Below are 18893 nucleotides of genomic sequence, written 5' to 3'. Positions count from 1 at the left end.
ACTTGCCCAGACCTGACGGGGTAATGAGAGCAGAGCGACATCGGTACCAGGACATGCTCTTTTAAAGGCTTCTGTAATAGATGGGCTGAGCCAGGGAGGGAGCCAGTCGCAGGGAACAGCCCAGGGCTTCTGTAATATAGGGGCCTTGATCAGGGAGGGAGCCAGTCATAGGGAACAGCCCAGGGATATACTACTCCACCATTTAGTTAATCTCTACCAGAAAGTCTGTGTTGAAAATGGTTGAGGATGAGTACTCACTACTTATGGTAGCTAGCTAGACTCTGGCCATGCATGAGTTTGGACTGGAGAACGGCTTTATGTAGGTAGAGTCATAGATGGTAAAGGCCTACAGCAATAAACACATGACGACCACCAACGAATCCAATTCCCTCAAGGTTGCTTTGTGTCTTGCTGTATGACATTTTGGGAATTGAGCAGTGAGTCCATGATAAAATCATGGACGACAGTGGTGGAGTGGTGCGTCACTGTCTATGGTAGAGCTGACCTTGAGAGAGTGCTGACATTGTTCAAACAGCTGTTTATGCATTCGGCTGGAGAGTGGTTCTGTCTGGGGAAACCGAACCCTGGCAGCGCTTTTGCATTTTAGTGCAACCACACCTCACCCCTCCGGATGTGCTGATGCTCTGCACGGTTCCCTCGCTACACTACATGAGCAAAAGTATGTGGACACTTGCTCTCATTTGAAAATCCTGGGCGGGGCAGCAGGTAGCCTAGTGGTTAGAGCGTTGGCCTCGTAACCGAAAGGTTGCAAGATCGAATCCCCGAGCTGACAAGGTACAAATCTGTTGTTCTGCCCTTGAACAAGGCAGTTAACCCACTGTTCCTAGACCAGTTAACCCACTGTTCCTAGACCAGTTAACCCACTGTTCCTAGACCAGTTAACCCACTGTTCCTAGGCCGTCATTGAAAATAAGAATTTGTTCTGACTTGCCTAGTTAAATAAAGGTCAAATAAAAAATTATAATATGGAGATGGTCCTCCCCTTTGCTGCTAGAACAGTCGGCGGTTTCAATTCATTCCAAAGGTGTTCGATGGGGTTGAGGTCAGGTCTCTGTGCAGGTCAGTCATGTTCTTCCACACTGCTCTCGACAAACCATTTCTGTATTGACCTTGTTTTGTGCACGAGGGCGTTGTCATGCTGAAACAGGTGAGAGCCTTCCCAAAACTTTTGCCACAAATTTGGAAGCACAGAGTCATATACAATGTCCTTGTATGCTGTAGCGTTAAGATTTCCCTTCACTGGAACTAAGGGGCCTAGCCTGAACCATGAAAAATAGCACCAGACCATTATTCCTCCTCCACAAAACTTTAGAGTTGGCACTATGTGTTGGAGCAGGTAGTGTTCTCCTGGCAAACCCAGATTTGTCCGTCGGCCTGCCAGATGGTGAAGCGTGATTCATCACTCCAGAGAACTCGTTTCCACTCCAGAGTCCAATGGTGGCGAGCTTTACACCACTCCAGCCGACTATTGGCAATGCACATGGGAATATTAGGCTTGTGTGCGGCTACTCTACCATGGAAACCCATTTCATGAAGCTCCCCGACGAACAGTTATTGTGCTGGCCTTGCTTCCAGAGGCGGTTTGGAACTTTGTAGTGAGTGTTGCAAACGAAGACAGACTATTTTTTACGTGCTACGAGCTTCGGCACTCTGTGGTCCCATTCTGGGGGGTGATCCTAGATCGGCACTCCAACATTGCTTTATGCGTATGGGCCCATACATGTATGGCTTGGGGTAGTCAGTCGCCAAACTCCCTTGAACTTGATGGAAGTGGTGTCGGATAACCAAGCTTCCTCCTGCTCAAAGTGTGTGTTTGTGTGCGCTTGTCAGGAAAATACCATTTTAAGTCCTAGCAGTCAACTAGTGAAATAGGCTGGCGTGTGGTGCTGGTGGGCAGGCACAATGAGCTACCTGTTGCTGTGTGTTTTGAACAGTGTGGTTATCATGCGACTACTGCGTGAGACAAAGGGCATCTCACAGAACTCTAGTGCCTTGGCCACCAGGCCGACCTAACTAATTGAGCTGTAGCCTAAGAATAGGTGGCTTTGTGTCGGCCAAGGCGTTGCTGACTGACTCCCAGACCTGGCTGCTACCTTCCACCCCCTTCCTGTATTCACTCAGAGGTGGACAATCCACACCTCTGCTGTCGCCTCTGACGAAGTCCTCACAGGAGCTGATACAGCAGCAGTCATCATAATGACGACGATAATAACTTCATAATCAGTAGCATGTGAGCTTCCTCTGTTCACTGGTTTCCTCACCTTTGTGACAGTTGAGAACACACAGTATCACCCCCTCCCCGGTCCATGTCCCTGACTGGGCCCGTCAGCCGTTGTCCCTTAGGCCATATTGATTTCTCCCACATAAACACACGGCAGGGCATAGCTGCTAGCAGACGTTCCACTGATTTACCAGCTTCTCTTCCAGAGCTAAGCTGGCCCTGCTGCTGCATGTTGGTGCCCGCCTTGTTTTCTGACTGGGAGTCAGTGTGTTACTGACTGTGAGCGATGAGAGAGTGCGCTCATCAGTGAGGGATTGGGTAGGCTGTCATTTTATTACAGCAGGCAATGCTGTCATGGGGAAGGCACGGCGGTTGTGCAATAACATTGTGTGCGAGCCGACCTCATTCTTTCTAGGTGCAGCCAGCCAGCCACACCTTTACCTGTTTAGTGTGTCACAAAAGCAGATGTTTGACTAGGGTGCTGCGTGCGGCGTCAGGGAAAGTGTCAGAAGGAAGAAATGTGTGTGTAGGTAGGCTATGTGGGTTGTCGGTTCTTGCGTCTCCCTTACATTCCTGCTCGGGGAGTGCCGCTGGTGGTGGGTCGGTCGGTTGGCAGGCAGAGACTGGAGTTGTTTGTCTCCTTGTTGGATAGCCCAGGTTTTAGACATCTATCTACATGACCCTTAACCCCTGTGAGGTTCAGCCCTGACGCAAAGACCAAATGTGACCTTTGCTGTGGTCAAACTGAGCAGAACACAGCAGAACTCTGAGTTATTTTGATCCTCGTTAGTCAAACATGGACATGCCAGCTGGTGGGAATACCATACCACCCCTGAAAGTAGCTTTTGGAGAGAAAAAACATGGTTTTTATCTCCAAGAATATTGACACTGTTTCCTCCTGGCTGTTGCTTTGTGTCTGTCCAGGTCGTTGTTTGTAGACAGAGAGCAGAGAAATCTGTAATCCACTTGACCTGTGTTTTACTAGGATCTGTCTTGAGTGGCAATGATCCTGCTCTGTTCTTCAACACCACAAAAATAGTGTCATCTAGTTGTTAGTACACTCAACCAACACATACCTGGCCATAGAAGGGCAAACTATTTGACTAGTTGAGTCAACGTTTGAGCGACGCTGAGTTGTAAAATCCCATTGTTAAAGCTGACAGGTCTGCCATGCCCAATCCCTTCCTGATTTAGAGATGCACACCTGTGTTCCTGTGTGACATCATGTTTGGGATATGGTGCCAGAACCTTAGTGCCTCATAGGGTTAGTAGTAGCCTACTGTTGTTGCTGAACTCTGTTATCACAAGGAAGTAGAATACAATAGATTTTTTTTTTTTCAACTGGTGGTTTTGTATCATGTAGGCTATTGGTGTCTAGCTAGAGTCATTTGAATGTGACCTGGTTATCTCTATGGTCAAGTTAGTTTTTGTTGTGTTGGTAATTATCAATTAACTGTGATTTTTAGCCATTTTGTTTTTGTATTTTAATGGTACCATGCCACATCCCTGCTCAGTTGGAGGCCGATGGCTAGCTGCAACGTGGGGGAGCATTGTTGGCAGGGGATGTTTGTGTCAGCCCTCCTCCCCTGTCCCTGTGGGTCTCGCTCAGGCAGGGGAGTGGGGGGCTGGGAGGCAGGGAGCGGGCTGACGGGACTCATTATATACATGCTGCTCAATGGGCCCTTTGTCTGGCAGCCCTTCGGAATGGGGGGAGAGCCAGGGCCAGCACCCTGTCATAATGTTGTCATACCGCAACACACCGTAACACCTTGACTGGCCATGCCTATCCTGCTGGGAGGGAGGGTCGACTGATCCCAACTTTGAGTTGGGGAAACCAGGCATTTGGGGAGAAGGTGAAAGGGTGGGGCGGGCAGAAAGGAGTGTTCAAACGGTAGCTCAGATGGGTTGAAATGGTGCCATGTTGGGTCTCGTTGACACTGGACAAGAGGAGCAAGGGTTAGTGTCCCCTATCGCTACTGTTTGACCCACTCAGGAATCGGTGTGTTTTAATGGTGTTTGTGTGTATTACAGAAGCGACGTTCCAGTCTACTACACACACACGGAGCCAAGAACCACAAGTGGTCCTCTTATGATGCCATTTCTGACTGATAAAGAATAGCCCAGTCTGAAAGGAACATCGTTTAGCTCACATTTCAGTTGCCTTCTCTGTGGGATTTCTTTCTTCCTTAAAAAAAAAAGAGAGAAGCAATTTGGGGAGAACATTTTTAACCCTCCACTAATGAATAGTGTGTGCCACAAGTTTTCAAAATAACTACATTCAAAACACGTGTTTTCCAATGACTGTCACTAGAAAGTGCCTCGTGACTTAATGTAGGGGGCTTTGTGATAAAACACAAGTATTTTTTTATTGTGGGTGCTGGTCTAGTTTTTAGTCATGTGTACAGTTAGCCTGATTCCCGGATCTGTTTGTGCTATCAAGTCAACTCCTTGTCATGCGAGCCCTTTAATGTTTGGCATGACAATGAGTTAACATGGTGGTACAAACAGAGGTGTGACCAGGATAACGTACACTGCAGTATATCAACCTTACAGCTCACTCACCTATCCCCTAAAGTACTCGGTTAAATAGTTACTGTTAGTTGAAGAGATTCATATAGAGGCTCGGAGTAGGAGTGCTGAAATAGGATCAGTTTTGTCTTTTTAAAATCCCAATGAATATGATTATATGGACTTCTACTCAGAATTATCTCAACCAATCATGGTGCAGTTCCTGCCACGTGTAGCCTACTGTCTGAGGAACTCCTTCAGAGCTCCTATTTTTCCCTGTGTCTGTCTTTAATTCTATTACTAGGTAAGTTGACTGAGAATGCATTGACCTGGGTAATAGTTATAGGGGAGAGGAGCGTGGATGAATGAGCCAATTTTTGTTCGACCAGAAGAAAGAGTGCCTCCTAGCCCTCCAACACCACTCTGTGCCCTCTCTGACCTCACTTCCGGTCTCTCTCCAGACGTTCACAGCCTGGTGCAACTCCCACCTGAGGAAAGCAGGCACGCAGATCGAGAACATCGAGGAGGACTTCAGGGATGGCCTCAAACTCATGCTCTTGCTGGAGGTTATCTCAGGTGAGCCAGCCCGTCGTCTTGATCATCATTACACATACCAAGCTCGACTACCACAGCTAAGCGCTAATCTACTTTACTGCACTCAGCACCAATATACTGTTGCTTGGGCTTTGGTCAAAAGTAGTGCACTATGTAATGGTTAGTGTACCATTTGGGTAGACCGAGTGCAGTGCCAGAAACAGACTCTCTAAAGTACTAGTGTCTCCTGTTCTTTTGATACCTTTTCATCTAAGTAGTCTGGTCGTAAGCCATGGCTTCGGCCCTGTAGATGTTGTCTGTTTTGACTAGCAGCCCTGTGGAGAGTGATACTGTGACTTTAATAGGAGCTGTGCCTGTCTGTTTTGCTGAGCCAGTGGAAAGGGCTGTTTTTGTCATGGGACTCTGGGCTCACTGCATTTTGTTTGCCTGTTTGTGTGTGTTCATCCACAGGGGAACGGTTACCTAAGCCCGAGAGAGGCAAGATGAGGGTCCACAAGATCAACAACGTTAACAAAGCGCTGGACTACATCGCCAGCAAGGGGGTCAAGCTGGTGTCCATTGGCGCAGAGGGTCAGTTTAGCTACCACACAAGCACTGCGCGCACGCACACACACACACACACACACACACAGAGAGCAGAGAGCAACTCCAAAGCTCACAGCATCTTGCCAAATACATCTCCCACTTGGGAGCAAAGGCATTTGGCTGGAGAGGGAGGGAGCTCTGGGGGAGGGGCCCTTCACAAGGCCAGTAAATCAGGAGGAGAAACGGCTGTGCACGCCCGACTCTGACGGTGCGACAGTGACCTTTCTGCTCCAGCTATCATGACAAACGGCCCTGCCAGCCTCCACTCCTCATTCCTACTGCATGATACACACAGCCCATTTGACATCGCTCCAGTTCAGCCCTCTGTCCCCCACCACCCAGACCAGCAGCCTACCACCCTACACCACCAAAGAACAAATGGTGAGACCGAGGCAGGCAGAGAGGGGGATATAAACTAAGTGACTGATTCAATGTTGAAGTGTTGGATGTTCACAGGGGGACAGGCAAAACCATTGTCTCTTATCTGTTCAAAGCCACCAACTTGGGACATTGCTTGAATGCATTATGCATGCCTCACCCAGCCAGATTTGTATTTGCACTGTAAATTACATATATTTGAAGTTCACAGACATATGCAGAACTATTCCCAGATCTGTTTGTGCTATTATGAGAAGTTGTTGACATGACAGAACAAACAGATCTGGGTTCAGGCTAATTCATAACTGAGTTGATATTTTATTGTATTTATGAGTGATATCCACTTTTTCTCTTAGAAATTGTGGATGGCAACGCCAAGATGACCCTGGGCATGATCTGGACGATCATCCTCCGCTTCGCCATCCAGGACATCTCTGTGGAAGGTCAGTCTCTCTCCTTTCAAATCTCTCTTCTCCTTCACCCCCCCCCCCCCCCCTTCCCCACTAGGCAGCTAAGGAGGTTGGTTTAGAAAACAAAACTTTGCTTTATGTTCTTCCTCAACATTTTTTGAGGAAGAACCTGGGGGATGTCACTGTCCTTAAATCATATTCATTGATCCATTGCTGCTCTATGTTCTTATGCCACTAACCGAGCAGGCATTTTCCTTTTCTTACACACACACACACACACACACACACACACACACACACACACACACACACACACACACACACTCCTACTCTTACTCAAAACAGCTGTGCTGAGGAGATTCCACAGGTTAATGCAACTGGGTCTCTCAGATACAATACACACTCACACACACTCAAAACAACTCACCTGCTCTGTTCTGCTGAGACCACAGGAGGTTGAGTGCGCCTTGCCAAGTGAATACAAGTCTGGCCTACATGCCTGCTCTGCTCTCACTGGCACTTGACTAAGACAGACAATGGCAGGAGAGATCGTTCACCCTGGCTTCCCCAGCTCCGCTGTACTCATCTGTGACCGGGAGAGAAGTTAAACACGTTAGCCATCTATAATGTACACTCCAACTCAGTGGAAACTAGGTCTAGGCTGCATCTGACTCTGAAATGGCACCCTATTCCTATAGGGCTCCTGGTAGTGCGCTATATAGGGAAGAGGGCTCTGGTCAAAAGTAGTGCGCTATATAGGAAATAGAGTGCCATTTGGACATACCATAGACCCCTCAAATTCACATTTGGACTTCGAAGCCAGTTCCACTGTCTTTTTTCATTGTTCCCCTCTAATCAGGACCTGATTTAGACCTGGGACACCAGGTGGGTGCAATGAATTATCAGAGAGAACAGATCCAGCAGTACTCTGGACCTCCCGGTTAGGACTTGAATATCCCTGCCATAGACTTATCGAACTCCTTCTCCCCTTTCCAGAGACCTCTGCCAAGGAGGGCCTGCTCCTGTGGTGCCAGAGGAAGACTGCGCCCTACAAAAACGTCAACGTGCAGAACTTCCACATCAGGTAGCCTACGTGTACACACACACATACACAGCCTCGACAGCAGCTAGACGTCATGCCTGACAACAGACCCTGAGACCGGAACAGGCTATAGTATTTCTCCAGACATTTTTTGACCTCTGAAAAATTCCACAGTAGTGAAGCCAGTTCAAACAATGCATCACTCACACACTCCAGGAAACTCTACCAGCTCTTCTAGAAAGACTGCCCCCTGCTGGTGAAACGTAGGATAGACGTTAGAAGTATGTGCAGCATAGAACTGTCCCTTTTTTTGTATTATATTATTATTTTAAAAAATGTGCCACCAACCCCCTTTTTCGGGGGAGGTGAAAGTTGAGTCATGCATCCTCCGAAACATGACCCGCCAAACCACGCTCCTTAACACCCGCCTGCTTAACCCGGAAGCCAGCCACACCAATGTGTCGGAGGAAACACCGTCAAACTGTCGACCGAAGTCAGCCTGCAGGTGTCCGAACCTGAGTCTGTAGTGATGCGATGCAGTGCCGTCGACTCTCTCTGCTCTCTCTGATCTCTCTCTCTCTTCTCTCTCGCTCTCATATTGACAGCTGGAAGGATGGCCTTGCCTTCAACGCTCTGATCCACAGACACAGGCCAGAGCTCATTGACTACGACAAGCTAAGGAAGGTGAGTGGATCAGCACACACCTCGCTTTGATTGCATGACATGTCCGTGGCTTGTTTTCTCACCCTCTGATTGGTTGCTCAGGATGACCCCTTGACCAACCTGAACAATGCCTTTGAGGTGGCTGAGAAGTACCTGGACATCCCCAAGATGATGGATGCTGAAGGTATGCACAGGGCACAGTTGCTACAATCACACACAGCAGGAGTGTTTCTGCATATTCATACTGTATTCATTCATCTGACTACTCTTGCATCCCAAGACTCCATGACTCCAGTGTGCAGGTGGATGTGTTGTGACATCACGGCGGCTGCTGTGGTCACCCTTACACACAGACCGTTAGCCTCAGCCCCCCTCCTCCCTCTCCCTCCCTTCATCCTTCTCACTGTTTTTTCTGATGGATTGTCCCTCCCCTATTTCCCTTGTCTGTGTGATCACAATTCTATCCTCCAGTTTGTATAACTGTCCCTGTGTCTCCCTGTGTGTCTCCCTGTGTGTATAACTGTCCCTGTGTCTCCCTGTGTGTATAACTGTCCCTGTGTCTCCCTGTGTGTATAACTGTCCCTGTGTCTCCCTGTGTGTATAACTGTCTCTGCCTGTGTGTCTCCCTGTGTGTATAACTGTCCCTGCCTGTGTGTCTCCCTGTGTGTATAACTGTCTCTGCCTGTGTGTCTCCCTGTGTGTATAACTGTCTCTGCCTGTGTGTCTCCCGGTGTGTATAACTGTCTCTGCCTGTGTGTATAACTGTCTCTGCCTGTGTGTCTCCCTGTGTGTATAACTGTCTCTGCCTGTGTGTATAACTGTCTCTGCCTGTGTGTATAACTGTCTCTGCCTGTGTGTATAACTGTCTCTGCCTGTGTGTATAACTGTCTCTGCCTGTGTGTCTCCCGGTGTGTATAACTGTCTCTGCCTGTGTGTATAACTGTCCCTGTGTGTATAACTGTCTCTGCCTGTGTGTATAACTGTCTCTGCCTGTGTGTATAACTGTCTCTGCCTGTGTGTCTCCCTGTGTGTATAACTGTCTCTGCCTGTGTGTCTCCCTGTGTGTATAACTGTCCCTGTGTCTCCCTGTGTGTATAACTGTCCCTGTCTCTGCCTGTGTGTATAACTGTCTCTGCCTGTGTGTATAACTGTCTCTGTGTCTCCCTGTGTGTATAACTGTCTCTGCCTGTGTGTCTGCCTGTGTGTATAACTGTCCCTGACTGTGTGTCTCCCTGTGTGTATAACTGTCCCTGCCTGTGTGTCTCCCTGTGTGTATAACTGTCTCTGCCTGTGTGTCTCCCTGTGTGTATAACTGTCTCTGCCTGTGTGTCTCCCTGTGTGTATAACTGTCTCTGTGTCTCCCTGTGTGTATAACTGTCTCTGCCTGTGTGTCTCCCTGTGTGTATAACTGTCTCTGCCTGTGTGTCTCCCGGTGTGTATAACTGTCTCTGCCTGTGTGTATAACTGTCTCTGCCTGTGTGTCTCCCTGTGTGTATAACTGTCTCTGCCTGTGTGTATAACTGTCTCTGCCTGTGTGTATAACTGTCTCTGCCTGTGTGTATAACTGTCTCTGCCTGTGTGTATAACTGTCTCTGCCTGTGTGTCTCCCGGTGTGTATAACTGTCTCTGCCTGTGTGTATAACTGTCCCTGTGTGTATAACTGTCCCTGTGTGTATAACTGTCTCTGCCTGTGTGTATAACTGTCTCTGCCTGTGTGTCTCCCTGTGTGTATAACTGTCCCTGTGTCTCCCTGTGTGTATAACTGTCTCTGCCTGTGTGTCTCCCTGTGTGTATAACTGTCTCTGTGTCTCCCTGTGTGTATAACTGTCTCTGCCTGTGTGTCTCCCTGTGTGTATAACTGTCTCTGCCTGTGTGTCTCCCTGTGTGTATAACTGTCTCTGCCTGTGTGTCTCCCTGTGTGTATAACTGTCTCTGCCTGTGTGTCTCCCTGTGTGTATAACTGTCCCTGTGTCTCCCTGTGTGTATAACTGTCCCTGTGTCTCCCTGTGTGTATAACTGTCTCTGCCTGTGTGTATAACTGTCTCTGCCTGTGTGTATAACTGTCTCTGCCTGTGTGTATAACTGTCTCTGCCTGTGTGTCTCCCGGTGTGTATAACTGTCTCTGCCTGTGTGTATAACTGTCTCTGCCTGTGTGTATAACTGTCTCTGCCTGTGTGTATAACTGTCTCTGCCTGTGTGTATAACTGTCTCTGCCTGTGTGTCTCCCGGTGTGTATAACTGTCTCTGCCTGTGTGTATAACTGTCTCTGCCTGTGTGTATAACTGTCTCTGCCTGTGTGTCTCCCTGTGTGTATAACTGTCTCTGCCTGTGTGTCTCCCTGTGTGTATAACTGTCCCTGTGTCTCCCTGTGTGTATAACTGTCCCTGTGTCTCCCTGTGTGTATAACTGTCTCTGCCTGTGTGTCTCCCTGTGTGTATAACTGTCCCTGTGTCTCCCTGTGTGTATAACTGTCCCTGTGTCTCCCTGTGTGTATAACTGTCCCTGCCTGTGTGTCTCCCTGTGTGTATAACTGTCCCTGACTGTGTGTCTCCCTGTGTGTATAACTGTCCCTGCCTGTGTGTCTCCCTGTGTGTATAACTGTCTCTGCCTGTGTGTCTCCCTGTGTGTATAACTGTCTCTGCCTGTGTGTCTCCCTGTGTGTATAACTGTCTCTGTGTCTCCCTGTGTGTATAACTGTCTCTGCCTGTGTGTCTGCCTGTGTGTATAACTGTCCCTGACTGTGTGTCTCCCTGTGTGTATAACTGTCCCTGCCTGTGTGTCTCCCTGTGTGTATAACTGTCTCTGCCTGTGTGTCTCCCTGTGTGTATAACTGTCTCTGCCTGTGTGTCTCCCTGTGTGTATAACTGTCTCTGTGTCTCCCTGTGTGTATAACTGTCTCTGCCTGTGTGTCTCCCTGTGTGTATAACTGTCCCTGTGTCTCCCTGTGTGTATAACTGTCTCTGCCTGTGTGTCTCCCTGTGTGTATAACTGTCTCTGTGTCTCCCTGTGTGTATAACTGTCTCTGCCTGTGTGTCTCCCTGTGTGTATAACTGTCTCTGTGTCTCCCTGTGTGTATAACTGTCCCTGTGTCTCCCTGTGTGTATAACTGTCCCTGTGTCTCCCTGTGTGTATAACTGTCCCTGTGTCTCCCTGTGTGTATAACTGTCCCTGTGTGTATAACTGTCTCTGCCTGTGTGTATAACTGTCTCTGCCTGTGTGTATAACTGTCTCTGCCTGTGTGTCTCCCTGTGTGTATAACTGTCCCTGCCTGTGTGTCTCCCTCTGTGTATAACTGTGGTTTCCCTACAGACATTGTGAACACTGCCCGTCCAGATGAGAAAGCCATAATGACCTATGTGTCCAGTTTCTACCATGCCTTCTCTGGAGCCCAGAAGGTACCCCTTACCCCCCCTGGTCCTGTCCTCCACATCTACCCCACCCTCTTCTCTCCTTTCCAGCATGGCTTTCTCCTGCAGCATTGGTGACGGCCTCACCGGGAGCTGGTTCTGGACACTCTTCCTCACACTACACACACTAAGTCTTAGTCTCTTAATGTCTTGCTGGTAATAACAGGGCCCTCTTGCTCTTGTGTAGTGGCCTGTCTATGTATAGGGATTCACTTGGAGTGGATCAGGCCCCGGGGGCCCTTCGTAGTTAAATGGATCATATACAATCAGGCCTGGGTCAGTTTGTGTCTGAGCAGAGGGTAGGCTAGATCAGGCCTGGGTCAGTTTGTGTCTGAGCAGAGGGTAGGCTAGATCAGGCCTGGGTCAGTTTGTGTCTGAGCAGAGGGTAGGCTAGATCAGGCCTGGGTCAGTTTGTGTCTGAGCAGAGGGTAGGCTAGTCAGAGGGACTCTTGAGAACTCTTCCTAGATGTTTTGTGTGTTTTTGATTTCACCCTCCACCACAATGCCTCTGGCTCTCTCTCTCTCTGTCTGCTGGATTCATCCTCTTATTCCTCTCCTCTCACTTTCCTCTCCTCCTTACCGTTCTCGTCCTTTTCTCTCTATCCTCCTTTCACTCTTCTCTTTTCCCCGCTCTTCCTCTCCCTGTGGACTGAGAACAGGAAGCCTGCTGACGGGCCTGTTTTTTAATGTCGCTGTAATTAGATTTTTATTCATTAAGAAGTTGTTTATGTGCTCCAGTCTCAGGAGAGGTGTGTGCGCATGCAGAACTGTTTGCCACAGTCCCACTGTTGCCTTGACTACAGAACACCACAGTAAGCTGCTAGTGGGCCCGTGCTGGTTAACATACAGTCCTTTGGGCAATCATTTGTTCATTTTGGAAAACAATCATTAATCCAGAAACAGCATGAACATTGGTTACACTGTGTACCCTTCTCTTCAGTTTTAGGACCAGGAGGACCTTTTCTGTTATTACCAGCTTGACAGTTTAAATATTATAATCCAAATGGTGTGTGTACCATCCTCCGCATTGTGGCCCCGGCAGACCCCTCCTGTCTCCCGAGGTGGTCTCTCTCTCTTCATCTCTGTTACGCTTTTTCTCTCTTTCATTGTAACCCCACAGTGACACAGTGACAACCCCCCCCCCTCCCCCCCACACACACACAGTGCATCATTGGAGGCCCCAGAGTAGGGGGCAGCAGCAATGGAGTCCGGCGTCTACTCCATTCACTACACCCCACCCCTCATCTCACCACACCAACTCACTGTGTGGCGGGACCCTCTGGCTTTGGGTAGCTTGGCTTCACCACTTCTCTCTCTCTCTCCCTCCGCTCACTGCCTGGCCATGGTTGTGTAGACATCGTGGGCACGCTGAGGCCTGACGAGAAGGCCATCATGACCTATGTCTCCTGCTTCTATCACGCCTTCTCTGGCGCCCAGAAGGTGAGCACCGCCACTACGCAACCTTTAACCCCTGACCTGTGTGACACCAGCCAGGGTCACTGGCAATGTCACACTGGCCAAGGATGCTCACTGACGCTTTGGGCTCACACTACACTTCTACGAAACAACAAAAAACGCTCCTCCTTCCTCTGTAAACTTCCCTGTTTCAACTCTTCCCCTGTAGATTGATCATTAGCAGTGTTTCTCATAGCTACAGTTGAGGCGTTACTCTAACAAACCAGTAAAGTGACTGAAATGAGCTTCAACTGATCTGTGGGAAGCGCTGTTAACGACGGTTCAATGTGCATAGTGTTTTTCTGTGGAGATTTTACTCCGTAGTGTGTTAGACGTTCCAAGGCATAATACAGTTTCTTACTGTTTCTTTATTTCAGTGGTTTAACTTTTAAGTCCCTAAACACGCCAGCTGATGTGGACAAACGCGGTACAGGACCAGACTGAATGCTCCCATTGTATAGGAGAAGCATGTAGCTTTTTGAGGCACAGAGTGTGAAGTTGGCACACACAGTACATGGAACTAACCATTGATAGCTGTAGCATGCTGCGTTAGCACATACCCTTACTACTTTACAGCCATCCAATGGATTTACTTATGTGCACGGTGTTTAAATAAAGTGTAAGTCACGGCTAGTGTGTGGTTTTGGTGTGTTCACTCAGTTTACGGAGTTGTTCATGGCTAAAGTGAGATCTTCCACTCCGTCTAGTTAAAAGTCAAACTCCAGTTGCGTAAGGCCAGCACACGGTACATAGTACCTTCAGTTTGAGCTTGCACTGCATTTGTCTTTGACTGGTAGACAGCTGATCTGAATTGTACATTTGACCCCACTCTGGTAAAAGCCACACACATTTGTGCACATGCTCCTTGACGTTGGCGACCTAATCCATAACAAGCAACCTGTGTATTTGCACTGCTGACGATTCTCATCTGTGATAGGCTGAGACTGCAGCCAATAGGATCTGCAAGGTGCTGGCTGTCAACCAGGAGAATGAGCACCTGATGGAGGACTACGAGAAGCTGGCCAGTGACGTGAGTAGTACACCACTCTGTCTGTACCTCCCTCCTCACCACACGTCTACTGTCTGTCTGTACCTCCCTCCCTCCTCACCACATATGTTTATTCATATCTCCCATTAAAAACATCTGCCCTCCTTTCTCTCACACTTATCTCTGTTATTAGTATCACTCCATCCCCCTCTACTCTGCCCTAGCTGTTGGAGTGGATCCGCCGGACCATCCCGTGGCTGGAGAACCGGGCTCCAGAGAAGACCATGGCCGAGATGCAGCAGAAGCTGGAGGACTTCCGGGGCTACCGCCGCGTCCACAAGCCCCCCAAGGTGCAGGAGAAGTGTCAGCTGGAGATCAACTTCAACACCCTGCAGACCAAGCTGAGGCTGAGCAACAGGCCCGCCTTCATGCCCTCCGAGGGACGCATGGTGTCGGTGAGTGGGACAGGCGCATGGAGACGGTTTAAACATGTAGTTGTACCAATGACGCCATCCATATCTATTGGACAATTCACATGTCCATCCTGAAACTCTTCTGTGTTGTTTCACTATCATTATTCTTTACATCATTATAATAGTTAACGTTATTGTCCCACAATGGGAAATTGGCTTGAGACAGTTTAAAAAGACATGACAACATGACTTCTAACACCAAATACATCTATAAACAAATTGCACTAGAGAGAGTAATGCTGTTATACAGTGTAGTGTTCTTTCTAGTGTATGGTGGATCAGTGTCCTCTCTCTCTGGCTGCAGGATATCAACGGGTCGTGGCACAACCTGGAGGGGGCGGAGAAGGGCTACGAGGAGTGGATGCTCAACGAGATCCGTCGCCTGGAGAGACTGGACCACCTGGCTGAGAAGTTCCGTCAGAAAGCCACCATCCACGAGTCCTGGACCGATGGTATTGAAACACTAGTTACTGTACAGACAACACCGCACCTTTCCCTCACTCTACCTTAGGGTCGCAAAATTCCAGTTGCTTTCCCAGATTTTCCAGAACCCGTTTCTGGAGGATTCTGGATTTCCTGCTTGTTCCCTGCTGATTCTGCGTTTCCTGCTTGTTCCCTGCTGATTCTGGGGAATCTTCCAACTGGGATTTCTGGAGAACTTTAGAATTTGCGGAAAGTTACAGGAATTTTGCAACCGTACTGTACCTAGACACTTGTTGATTCCCCTGCTTTAACTATATTGATAATATATTGAAGAAGTAAGGGTTTTGAGTGAGTTGGTTTGGATATCTGTCTTTAACCCCCCTTCCTTCCCCAGGTAAGGAGGCCATGCTAACCCAGAAGGACTATGAGACAGCCAGCCTGTCGGAGGTCAAGGCTCTGCTGAGGAAACACGAGGCGTTTGAGTCTGACCTGGCCGCCCACCAAGACCGCGTGGAGCAGATCGCTGCCATCGCACAGGAACTCAAGTAAGAGACCTGGAGGGATTTGAGGAGTCTATGGAGGGAAGGAGTAAATCGGGGGGTGAATGGCGAAATAATCCAGGAGAATACAAGGATGGAGATTGTGGTCAGGTTGATTAGGACTCGTGTAAAGATAATAATTCCACGTATGTGTTCCCTGTGCCTCAGTGAGCTGGACTACTACGACTCCCCTAGTGTGAACGCCCGCTGTCAGAAGATCTGTGAGCAGTGGGACGCCCTGGGTTCTCTCACCCAGAGCCGCAGGGAGTCTCTGGAGGTACGCCCCCGACCAGCCACCTTTCACACACTCCCATCTACTCATACATGACACGCTTCTAAGGTCATGACAAGGACATGTTTACACTTCAGAAATGTGTAGACACACACAGACTTTCTACCAGGGTTCCCTTACCCCACTTCTGTCTCTCATGTTCAATCCCTGTCAGATTGTAGTGTTCCCAGCAGGTACCTGACCCCAGTCTCTCCCCCCACAGAGGACAGAGAAGCAGCTGGAGTCCATTGACGAGCTGTACCTGGAGTACGCCAAGAGGGCGGCACCCTTCAACAACTGGATGGAGGGGGCCATGGAGGACCTGCAGGACATGTTCATCGTTCACAACATCGAAGAGATCCAGGTAAAAGACATGGGGACACCGTCACCAACCGTTTACTGCTTTACGTCCCCAGAGGGTCTCCACTACCACAATGTATCATCATGACCTGTGCTGTTAACAGTAGGTTGTCAATGAACTTGTCATTTAGTCTCATACTGGGTAACGAACGTTTGGTATGACTGGAAATCGACCGGTATAGTAGCAATGCTACCGTACCTGTGGACTTCCAGTCATTGTACTAACGCTACTTAGCTTTGGCTTGTGAAAATACTGGTAACGTCCTTCACGCTGCACGTATGGTATTCACGGGTTCATCTGACTGATATGGGTACGTACTGTGATACCACGCAGATCTCTTTTTTTCATCTGTCCATTCCCTCTGTCCACCTCATTTCCCATCCTTCTCCTTCGTTTCTCTCTCCCTTCCCCTCCTCTCTCTTACAGGGCCTAATCACAGCCCATGAGCAGTTCAAGTCTACCCTCCCAGAGGCCAACAAGGAGCGGGAGGCCATCCAGGCCATTCAGGCCGAGGTGCAGAAGATTGCCCAGTACAACGGCATCAAGCTGAGCGGGGGCAACCCCTACACCACCATCACACCCAAGAGTATTGACGACAAGTGGCACAAGGTGTGTGTGTGTGTTCAATGTGTACCTGTGGCTGTATGTTCATATACTCTGCAACGTGTGCTTTTGCCAGTTTAATTGAATCCAAATCATTCATATTTATTTATTTTTACCTAAAACAGGCTCCTGAGTGAGCCTCAGCCTTGTGGCATTGCTGCTGCTATGAGAATGTGTGTGCTGTGCTGACTGGCGCCCCCATCTGGTGTGTGTTTGTAGGTGGAACAGCTGGTGCCCCAGCGTGACCGGGCCCTGCAGGAGGAGCTGGCCAAGCAGCAGTCTAACGACCACCTGCGCCGCAAGTTTGCCAACCAGGCCAACATCGTCGGGCCCTGGATACAGACCAAAATGGAGGTACAGCAAAGGCACAGACCCATACTACAGAAGATTGACCCAGCCCTGTTACAGTCATTAGCTCTATTGACTCTGTGCCTCCTGGGTCGTGTTCATAATGGCAGTCAACAGAAAATGTTTTGTAACTTAAAACTAAATTGAGCATCCAGGTTGACCCTTCCTGTTTTCTTCCGTTTGGTGCCTAGTGAATACACGCCGGCCCTGGCCTTTTGGTGATCTGATCCGTGAATATTTGTGTGTGTGTGTGTGTGTAGGAGATTGGGCGGATATCCATTGAGATGAATGGAACTCTGGAGGACCAGCTGGTGAACCTGAGAGAGTATGAGCAGAGCATCATAGAGTACAAGCCCAACATCGACCAGCTGGAGGGAGACCATCAGCTCATCCAGGAGGCTCTCATCTTCGATAACAAATACACCGCCTACACCATGGAGGTAGCTACACACAACACTGACTTTTCTCTGCAGCCCAAATGGCCCCCTATTCCCTTTATAGTGTGCTACTTTTGACCAGGGCTGGTAATACAAGTAGTGCACTATGTAGGGATTAGGGGCCATTTGGGATGCTATCCTGCTCTGTCTGTTGGTTATTTTTCTATCTGATATAGGTGACTATTTTTCACCTTTATTTTCTCTGATTTTCATCTGTTCGATGTAAATTTTTTAGTGACCTGTTTATTTTACCAGGTGGGTCAGTTGAGAACAAATTCTTATTTACAATGACAGCCTGGAGGTTTTTTCTTTCCTCCCTCTATTAGATCTGTTTGTCCGTTCGTCTCTGTTCTACATGTTACACTTGTTACCATCTCTCGTCCTTACTCAGTACGGTTTCTTCTGGTTAACCTTCAACATATATTCTCTCTCTCTCTCTCTCTCCATCTTTCCCTGCATCCCAGCACCTGCGGGTGGGCTGGGAGCAGCTCCTCACCACCATCGCCCGCACCATCAACGAGATCGAGAACCAGATCCTGACCCGCGACGCCAAGGGCATCAGCCAGGAACAGCTGCATGAGTACCGCACTTCCTTCAACCACTTTGACAAGGTCAGGGGTCAACATGCGGGATCATGCGAAAGGGCGCAGGAGGGCTTCTTTTTGTGTATAATAACAGTTTGTTTTTTATGTCTGCGAGAAGGCTGTGATTGCCACCAGCTTTTGCAGTTGTGTCTTAGGGGTTTACTCTTAACTCCTGTATGTGCAGATTCTTAAGTCTTATGCCTAGTACTTAAGTCACCCCTCTTATTTCAGAAGGGAAACTCCGGTGGGAGTAAGGCATGGACTAGACTTGTGAGGATGAACCTGTTTGTTGACATTCACACGTGGAACTAGTATTGTTTCACCATGGGTTTGAGAGGGCTGGCGCTGTGTAGAGTGGAGCTGAGTGCACTGGGGGGGGGGGGGGGGGGGGGGGGGGGGGTGTTTAACCCCTGAGTTCACCTCACCCATCCCACAACACCATACCTCATCACTTCACCTCAGTCTTTATGTATGCCGTGTTTGGCTCAGCATCAAGACACAGGCTGCGTCCCAAATGAGACCATATTCCCTATATAGTGCAGTGCTTTGACCAGGGCCCATATGGCTGTTACTCTGAGGTCCAGACTACTGCTGGTTTTCTGTTCTACCTGAGAATTAATC

At 48.8% G+C, this 18893-nt stretch overlaps 1 protein-coding gene across 9 annotated transcripts in view; it reads left to right on the top strand.

Annotated features, from left to right (window-relative positions):
- LOC110503707 (alpha-actinin-4) overlaps positions 1–18893 on the top strand; it is a 48726-nt gene that overhangs the window by 25960 nt on the left and 3873 nt on the right. For 3 of the 9 annotated variants that reach the window (XM_036961895.1, XM_036961898.1, XM_036961900.1), the window contains exons 2-18: positions 5212–5326; positions 5756–5875; positions 6625–6711; positions 7675–7762; positions 8326–8404; positions 8486–8567; positions 13145–13230; positions 14183–14275; positions 14458–14688; positions 15011–15158; positions 15524–15674; positions 15837–15945; positions 16163–16303; positions 16727–16909; positions 17123–17257; positions 17512–17691; positions 18153–18299. In XM_036961895.1, the coding sequence (XP_036817790.1) occupies positions 5212–5326; positions 5756–5875; positions 6625–6711; positions 7675–7762; positions 8326–8404; positions 8486–8567; positions 13145–13230; positions 14183–14275; positions 14458–14688; positions 15011–15158; positions 15524–15674; positions 15837–15945; positions 16163–16303; positions 16727–16909; positions 17123–17257; positions 17512–17691; positions 18153–18299 (2175 nt within the window). Of the gene's footprint in view, positions 1–5211; positions 5327–5755; positions 5876–6624; positions 6712–7674; positions 7763–8325; positions 8405–8485; positions 8568–11692; positions 11779–13144; positions 13231–14182; positions 14276–14457; positions 14689–15010; positions 15159–15523; positions 15675–15836; positions 15946–16162; positions 16304–16726; positions 16910–17122; positions 17258–17511; positions 17692–18152; positions 18300–18503; positions 18543–18893 lie in introns of all 9 variants that reach the window. The other 6 variants (XM_036961897.1, XM_036961899.1, XM_036961894.1 and 3 more) reach the window with 3 other exon arrangements.

The sequence above is a fragment of the Oncorhynchus mykiss genome, chromosome 24 (genome assembly GCF_013265735.2).
Source record: "Oncorhynchus mykiss isolate Arlee chromosome 24, USDA_OmykA_1.1, whole genome shotgun sequence".
Taxonomy (NCBI): Eukaryota; Metazoa; Chordata; class Actinopteri; order Salmoniformes; family Salmonidae; genus Oncorhynchus; species Oncorhynchus mykiss.
Note: the sequence above shows the minus strand (reverse complement) of the source record. Positions and strands in the feature narration are given on the sequence as shown.